The sequence below is a fragment of the Giraffa tippelskirchi genome, chromosome 5, assembly GCF_054371585.1.
Source record: "Giraffa tippelskirchi isolate mGirTip1 chromosome 5, T2T-mGirTip1v1.2.pri, whole genome shotgun sequence".
Lineage (NCBI taxonomy): Eukaryota > Metazoa > Chordata > Mammalia > Artiodactyla > Giraffidae > Giraffa > Giraffa tippelskirchi.
In genome coordinates this window covers 58,566,338-58,575,444 of record NC_137279.1, presented here as the reverse complement: position 1 = coordinate 58,575,444, position 9,107 = coordinate 58,566,338, and the positions used below count along the sequence as shown (strand labels likewise).

General features: G+C 39.2%; 1 protein-coding gene across 16 annotated transcripts in view; it reads right to left on the bottom strand.

The window, feature by feature from the left end:
• Positions 1-246: 246 nt before the first annotated feature.
• The window catches only part of ESRRG (estrogen related receptor gamma), a 682,819-nt gene continuing 673,958 nt past the window's right edge, over positions 247-9,107 (bottom strand). For all 16 annotated transcript variants that reach the window (XM_081484976.1, XM_081484983.1, XM_081484982.1 and 13 more), the window contains one exon: positions 247-2,262. In XM_081484976.1, coding sequence (XP_081341102.1) covers positions 2,018-2,262 — 245 coding nt within the window. In that variant the 3' untranslated portion in view covers positions 247-2,017. The remainder of the gene's footprint in view (positions 2,263-9,107) is intronic.

Below are 9,107 nucleotides of genomic sequence, written 5' to 3'. Positions count from 1 at the left end.
CTTGTTTGGAGTTTCAATCTCTTAATTATTATTAGGAAGAACCTTATTAATGGTAAGGAATAGAATATACTACTGTAGTCTCCTGAGGAATTGTACATCCAATATTGTCTCTAATTCTACCCTGTGTCTAAAAGCACACACCACAAGAATCCAAACACCACAAGAAGAACAAGACAACAGTCTTTGAATGCAACATAAAATTCAGAAAAGCACAGCAAACATGAAACATTGAAAAGCTGAACTACATTTCTTTTGTTTGTTAGGATTACAATTTTAATTACATCTGTGTACATAGAATAAGACTGTTCACATAATACAGGGAGCAGCTACTAACACTGGTCCATTGGTATAGCATTTGATGGAGGTTACTGTTTACTGGTTATTCGGCGATTGTAGATTTCGGGGGCATCTAATTGATTTCTTCATTAGATTACACCTCTTAACAGTCTGGAACCTGACTGACTTTCTTGCTGTGACAATACTGGTTGAAAAGCACATAGATTGGTTTAGCTCTTGGTAAAAACTGCAGATTAATTTTAACAAACATTCCTAAATGAATCAACTCATAGAGACTGGGTTTTAGAATTTGGTCAGGCGTCTGCTGTCTTTGATGATTTTTTTTTTTTTCCAAATCCTGGCATTTGCCTTATTGCCTCTTAAGTGAATACTGGCTCACAGCTCCTTCAGGGATAAAGTCTGTAACTTTGCAAACAGGCAGTATTTCATTCCTAACCACCGTGGCAGCTAGAAATCCTATGGCAACTGGACCTCTCAGGGAGAGAGGTGCACTCCTGATCACGCTATGGATCTGTATTCCATGTGCAGCGACCACTCCGAGTCACTGCAGGTGTAATCTAATCCTTTGTGTCAAGTGAACATTTAGGTAAACTGGAGCTCATGTTAAGAAACTGATGTTTGGGACCAGACTGGCACACAACATAAATTGCATCCGTGATAGTATGCACCTTCCTTTCAACTATTGCTTGAGTAAGTTAAATTCCCATATTAACAAATGGCTGAAAAGTGGTAAAGCTGGTACAAAAAAATCTCCATTTGTAAGAAGAAAACGAAACATTTTTTTAAAAATCTTCCTTCAGGATTCATTTGTCCTTCATTATTGTTCATAATTGTTCAAAGCCAGCACAAAATTGCAGTATTCTTATTTCTCTTTAGTATTGCATGAATGAATAAAGCTTAAACTATTCCCTGAAAAAGTTACATAGTAGCTAAACTAACAAATACCTGGAAGACTTGAAAAAACAATTAAGGAATCAAATGGCTGTAACTGATTTAGATGGAAAAGCAATGGTAAGAAGCAGCCGATGCAACGTTGCTTAAGTCATCTAATTAGAGGCTGCTCCCGTGGAATCTAATACTGCACTCAGTCAATTTGTGTGTGTTGCACTGTACTTTTAGGTACGTTGGTTCTGTCTCTTTGATTCCTTAGTCATTGGGGACGTTACGGTTCACAAGAAGTTCACTGGTATCCATATTATGGATCTCCATCCTTTGGCAGGGCTGGCTTCCATAGCTCTCCAATTAGAGACCTCTTTTAAAAGTTCAGCAGCAGAAGGAAGGAAGGAAAGAAGGAAGGAAGGGAGAAAAGTAAGAAGGAAGAAGGGAGGGAGGGAAAGAAAAAGAAAGGAAGGAAAATGTTCTTACAACTAGAGATATTAAAGTTTAAAAGAAAGTGGAAGAATAAGAACAGGAGGGACAAGGGATACAGGAGAAGGAAGGAAAGAAGGAAGAAGAGGAAGACTAGGGAGGGAGGAAAAAAACGAGGAAAAGAAAGTGAGAAAAGATACAGAGAAAAGATGAGATCAAGGTAGGAAGAAACTCATCAGGAAGATACGGGGAAATCTGAAAGCTGCTTCATAGTCTTGCTGCTAAATCATCAGTGCAGTCTTAGTTGATTTTTGACGTTGTTAACTAAACTCTTAAGTTTCTTTGACATCACTCTTGGGTTTATTTTCCCTTTTTCAGCGTGCAGGATAGGATGGCCCTGGGAAGCCTTTAGTCAGACCTTGGCCTCCAGCATTTCCAAAAAAAGTTTGTGCATGGGGACTTTGCCTTCCAGTTTGATGTTGTAGAAATGCTGCACAGCCTTGGTGGAGGTCTGCCTCAGAAGCGGCAGCGTCATCAGCATCTTGCCAGCCCTGCGAGGGTCTTCCATGTGCTGGCCGGCCTCATAATCCTGCAGAGCCTCATGTAAGACATCCTGAAGCTTCTGAACGGCTTCGACATCTTCTATGTGCATGGAGTCTACAAACAAAGCCAAGAAGATACACAACAATGTTAACAATAATTAAAAACATGGCAATTCGAATTGTGAAACTTAAGTCTTATTCTTGAACTTCTCTATGCTGTGAATTGCTTGGGGATTTCCAAAACCTCTATTTTATTTTTCTAAATTTCGCTGCAATAGATAATTTCCAATGCTGACTCAGGACGTGGGAATTACTACAAAAATCCATTATTTCAAAAGTGGGTTTTTCCCTCTGGAGACTGAGCAAGAGAAGACTTTAACAGAATATAGTCTTGGCTGTTTTATTCATTATTTCATTCATATGTTTATTCATTCATTCAATAATTATAAAAGGCCATCTGTTAAAAAATTATCCTAAGTGCCATGGAGGTAATATTGTCTAAAATTCAGATCTTGTGCTCAAAAAGCCCATATTTCCCAAAAGGGGAAAAAAGAAGTTGATAACCAAAACTGTAAGGAACCCATGAAAATACATTGAACCTAACACTATGTTCCATTGTAAACTATACACAAATCACAATAAACTGCTCATTTTTCCAGAATTTTTAGTGTTCTCTTAACAATTCATTCAAGCATCCTTACCTAGTCTGCTTCTCTACAGAAAAACACATGAAGTCTTTAATGAATTCTGAAACGCTTTTCACATTTGTGAAGGTGAACTTTGCCCGTAAGTGACTAATTTAAAAATCTAATTCAATCAAGCAAGGAAAGGGTTAACAGGGTTGCCACAATTACTCTTGCGAGAAATGTGAGATGTGCAGGAAAAAAATAAAAGTTACAGCTCTAGCTCTAAAACAGACACTTAATTATATACAAGTTTGAATCATTTAGCACGTTTTATTGATTCTGATGACAGTTTATCTGTTAATTACACATAATGGAGTCTTTGGGGGGTTCTTCATGTTTAATAATTCTAGTTCTCTGAGAATGCAGAGCTCTGAGATATATGTAGTTAGCCTAATCTTTCATATAATTCAAATATCAGATCACATGCCCAAAAAGAGAGAGGAAATGTAATTTAAAATCAAGTAGCTAAACATATGATGAAAAAGAATTACGGCAAGGTAATTAAAAGATTGATGGCTATAACCAGTAAATGCTTTTAAAACTTCTAGGTATTTTCTTTACCGTTTTGTTTTGATTTTTACATTGCCATTTTAAAATTGTTTCATCACATCATTGATGAACTGACTGTTGTTAACAACAGATTTCTTTAAAAGAGTTTTAGGGGACTTCCCTGGTGGTCCAGTGATTAAGACTCCATTCTCCCAATGCAGGAGACATGGGTTTGATCCTCAGTCAGGGAACTAAGATCCCACATGCTGCAAGAAGCAGCCAAAAAATTTAAAAAATTGAAAAAAAGCAGAAAAATATAATAACTAAACCATTTCTTAAATACTTGTTTTCGGGTGTGGCCTCTGATAAGCACTTTATGAACTTTAACTCACTCATCTCCCAACAGCCCTGTGAGGCAGGTGGCAGCACTAGTAAGTGTCAGAGTAGGATTAAACTCAGGTGTCTTTGAATCAAAGTATGTTGCCAGAATTTATAACACTGGACATGACATTGCCTTTAAAAAAAAAAAAAAAAAAGAGTTGAAATTGTCCTCTGAGCTCATCTCACTCAACTTTCCATCTTCATCAAAAATCTTGTCCACATTTCTAACGATGACATTGCCAGTTGCATGGACAGCTTTCTACTTAACAAGGAACAGAACTAATTGTTAGAAATGTCTTTTTCATATTTTCCCAAATCTGTCTCCAACTTCCATCCTTCGGTCCTAGTTCTAACTACTGAAACCGTACAGGATACATTTTCTTCTTCGACATGGCAGATCTTTAAATGCTTGGAGTCAGCTGTACGGTCACCTCAGCCCCCACCCCAAGTCTTGCCTTCCCCACTGCTCTTGCCCAGCAGGAGATATATTATAGAATGTCACAGGAAATGAGGCGAGGACAAATAGCAGAGAGATATGCTCACAAACAGCAATTAAGACTTCAAACTATTCTTTAAAGGCGGTGATTTAGCTTGAGAGATTTAAAAATGATTTAATCAAATTACTATGATAATTTAACTTCCCATTTACAGAAAAGATTCTAACTCATTTTAGCTTAACCCATTCTCAGATCTGCTAATATTTTAAATGCAAACTCACTAAATCTGAACTATTTAATTAGACCATGATTCAGCTGGCAGACTGCTGAAGAAAATATTAATCTCCATTAGGGATCCTAGTTCAAGTTCTGGCTCTGTGGCTTTAGTCTCCGTTTTATTCTTGGGGCTAAATTTATACATTTATGCCAAGCTCAATAGAACTGGCATTACTTTATTTAATTTGGTTGTTGGTACTTTTTTTTTTAACTTTATGTTTTAAAGGAAATTGTCCCAGTATTTGTGCTGATGGGAACCAACTAAACTTAATAATGGAAACCATGGGTTTATGAACTAATCAGAGAGGGGAAAGCTGAACATTAAAAGCACAGAGTGAACTGCTAAGAAAAAATAAACCTAGGATTTCTGGGTTCAAGCCCAGACCCATTAAATAAGAAAACTGGAGCAGCATGCAGGACATTAGTATTTTTTAAAATCTAGGTGATTCTATGGTCAAATCAGAGTTGCTGCTGCTGCTGCTGCTGCTAAATCGCTTCAGTCGTGTCCGACTCTGTGCAACCCCATAGACGGCAGCCCACCAGGCTCCGCTGCCCCTGGGATTCTCCAGGCAAGAACACTGGAGTGGGCTGCCATTTCCTTCTCCAATGCATGAAAGTGAAAAGTGAAAGTGAAGTCGCTCAGTCGTGTCTGACTCTCCGAGACCCCATGGACTGCAGCCTACCAGGCTCCTCCGTCCATGGGATTTTCCAGGCGAGAATACTGGAGTGGGTTGCATCAGTCAAATAGACAATAAGACAAATGGTATTCTAAAATAATCAAGATTCCAAAAGACAACCAGAGTTCAAATGATATATATAGCCTCACCCATATTTTAAGTTCCAACATCTAATAATAAAATAGATACCTTTTGTTAAATTCCAGTATTTTCCTCCATGAAGTGGGACCGTAAAGGGACATATCTAACTCAGATCATTTACTTTGGAAGACAGCTAAATATCCTTATACTAATAGCTGCAAAATCCACTGAGACTTAGAGCCACGGCAAAAGCAGATTTTTATTTTTACATCTTATCTGGAACAGAACACTGTCCTTCTCAATGGTAAAATTATCCATTACTGTGGCATTAGGTACAGCCAAATGCCCACGTTCTATTTGGAAACTGTCTTCAGGATTTGTAGCTCATTCTTGGCAATATTTTCTCAATGATGCCAAATCTTATTTTGAGGATGGAATTGAATATTAGACACAGATGAAGCATATTCAGAGTCAAGCCTGATACACATTATAAACCGATACTCAGCCACCTTTTCTGTGGAACATAGGTGTTGATTTTCTTTAGTTTGTAAGCTGCCTAGATGAAGAGGGGCAGTAAGGGCTCAGCCAACATGACTCTCTCTCTAATCACCGAAGCAATCAAATGCAGTATGATGAAAAAGAGAAGTGAGCAAAAGTCTATTTTCTAAAAGCAAATTTATGTCTCCAAATTTTTATATACAATTGTAAGGAGTCTAATGAAGTGATCTCAGTTAACCAGCTGAGACATTGAAGAAACTGTGTTGCCCACCATGGAAAAATGACTCTTGATTAACCCAGTTAAGACTTAAAAGTTTTCAAAAAGGTGCCAATTATAAAGTTTTGATTAAAAATCAGTAAACTGTATTCCAGCAAGTTGATAGTTGTGGCACCAAACACTTTTAATCTCTCCAAATCTACACATAACAGAACAGAGCAACTAGATGGCAAAACTAAAACCACAGACAACACTTACCAAAAACACGAAGTGACAAGATATCCAAAAAACATACACACACACACACACACACACACACACACACACACTATCAGAATTATAGTGTATGTGTGTGTCTGTGTTCCTAGCTCTGCCCACTGAAAAGATTCAGGAAGGATGGCCAACCTAGGAATGTAGTAATGGGTACCACTGGCACCCAAGCTGTAATCAAATTCCAAGTCCCAGCCAGGAAATATTAAGCATGAATATGGAACACCTTGGGCTTCCCAGGTGGTGCCAGTGGTAAAGAACCTGCCTGCCAATGCAGGAAACATAAAAGACGTGAGTAAAATCCCTGGGTAGGAAAGATCCCCTGGAGGAGGGCATGGCAACCCACTCCAGTATTCTTGCCTGGAGAACACCATGGACAGAGGAGCCTGGTGGGCTACAGTCTATAAGGTTGCAAAGACTCAGACACAACTGAAGTGACTTAGCACACACACACACATAGAACATCTTGTCATGATAACTAGGAAGGAGAGTATCTACAACTACTAAGTCATTCACAAAAGATTCCATACACTGACCTGAAGAGGTTCTCACTGACCCTAGTGGGACAATTTAAAAAGAATTATAATTGCAACTGATTGAAATCCATTGAATCTGTTTAATACATGTTTTTATAATGACATTTAAAAAAGATAAGAGTGCTGATTCCTTATCTTGAAAACTTGTAAATTTTAAGTAAAAATAATCAAGCATTTATCCTTTTTTTCCACATTCACTCTGTGACACTGGTAACCAAGCAAGAGAAAGAATCTCTTTGTAAGAGAAAGAATCTCCACTACAGAATGAAAAAAGAAAGGTTACAATACAAATCACCATGGATTTAGGGAAAGAGTTCCAATGACTGCTGGGCTTCCCTGGTGGCTCAGACGGTAAACAATCCACCTGCAATGCAGAAGACCCGGGTTTGATCCCTGGGTTGGGAAGATCCCCTGGAAAAGGGAAGGGCTACCCACTCCAGTATTCCTGCCTGGAGAATCCCATGGACAGAGGAGCCTGGCAGGCTACAGTCCATGGGGTCACAAAGAGTTGGGCGCGACTGAGGGACTAACACTTTCTCTTGCTTCACCAAAGGCTGCTAACATCACACAAAAAAGTGAGACAGCCAGATATCATGTGTCTGTCCAAGAATAACATGCCACCTATAGGTCTAGAAACTGAATCTGATTATGCTGTTTGGATCCTGTTGCGGGTTTGTACAAGATGCCAAGGCCAGAGAAACATGATGAGCTGCCCCTACAGGGTGTAAACTGCAAAGTTTGCACTGTGGGGACTCGGCAGGGCAAATAAATGTCTTGGCTTTTGCAAGAGACAAACTCTAAGAATATGAAAATGAAAGAATAAATTTTGGAAAGAGACTTCACAAACCCATAAGGAGAAGACAATGTTTTTTAAAGGGAAAGACTGAACTATCAAGTCTGGAGCTATACATTCAGTAAAAAAGCCATTATAAAACATTAGGAAGTGAGGACTGTAAAAGTTGGGAGGAGAGTGGTCACTTTCATGGAAAGGGAAGGGATTGAGATTGGGACAGACACAACTTGACCTTGTTCATTGTGGTAGGTAGCAAAATGGTCCCAAAGATACCCAGATAGTCCATCTCTGCAACCTGAAACTTACCCTGTATGGAAAAAGGGACTCTGATAAAGGACAGTATCCTAGATTATCCATGGGCATTCAGTGAAAACAAGTGTTTTAAGTGGGTGGGGGGGGGAAAAAAAAGCAATGTCACCACCGAAGCAAAATGGTATGGGAATGGCTCTGAAGATGGTGGAAGGAACCATGTGCCAAGGACTGCGAGGAACACCACAGTAGAAGCTGTAAAAGGCCAGCAACCAGATTGTCCTGTAGAGTTTCCAAAGGCAATGTGGCCCCGTCCACACCTTGTTGTTAACCTGGTGAAGTAGATCAGGACTTCTGACCTCCAGAACTGTAGGACAATAAATACATGTGGTTTAAAGCCATCAGAGCTTCCTTGGTGGCTCAGTAGTAAAGAAACCTCCTGAAGAGCAGGAGATGATGGAGACATGGGTTCAATCCCCAGGTTGGGAAGATCCCCTGGAGTAAGGCACAGCAACCCACTCCAGTATTCTTACCTGGAGAATCCCATGGACAGAGGAGCCTGGCAGGCTTCAATCTATACAGTCAAAAAGAGTTGGACACAACTGAGTGATTTACACTTTTGATGCACTTTTAAGTCACATATTTGGTTTTGTAGGTGTATGCGTGTGTTAGTCTGTGTTTTACATTAAAATGGTGAGAGACCTAGAGAGAGGTAGAGAGAAACTTGAAGAAAATGTCCTTTCTAGAAAGTAGTGAGTTGAGCAGAATTCCTATCAAGACTACAGAAACAGTTGGCAGAAACACCAAGGAAGCTGCACACATAGCGAGGAGGAGGTTGGGTCATAACACCTTGTAGGTCTTTTCTAACCCAGAGAAGTTGTAATTCTAATACTGGAAATAAAAATAACTCTAAGGAGATTGGGGTTGACATGTATACACTACTGTATACAAAGTAGATAACTAATAATGAGGGTCAGTGGTCAAGAATCCAACTGCCAATGCCAACTCTAATCCATCTAGAGGTGCAGGAGATCTAGGTTTGATCCCTGGGTGGAGAAGATCCCCTGGAGGAGGAAATGGTAACCCACTCCAGTATTCTTGCTGGGAAAATCCCATGGACAGAGGAGCCTGGCGAGCTACAGTCCATAGGGTCACAAACATTTGGGCATGACTGAATACACAGCAGTGATCATTGAGCATGATAAGAAACATTCGAGAACCAGCTTTATTTTTTACATAGGATTTTGAAAGATCACAATATGCAAATAAGGGTTGCATTAAATTAAAAAATCCTCTTTCCTAATATGTCTTCAAAAATAAAATAATCCAAAGATCGATGGCAGATTTGAGCAAAAGCTAAAAAGAAGTAG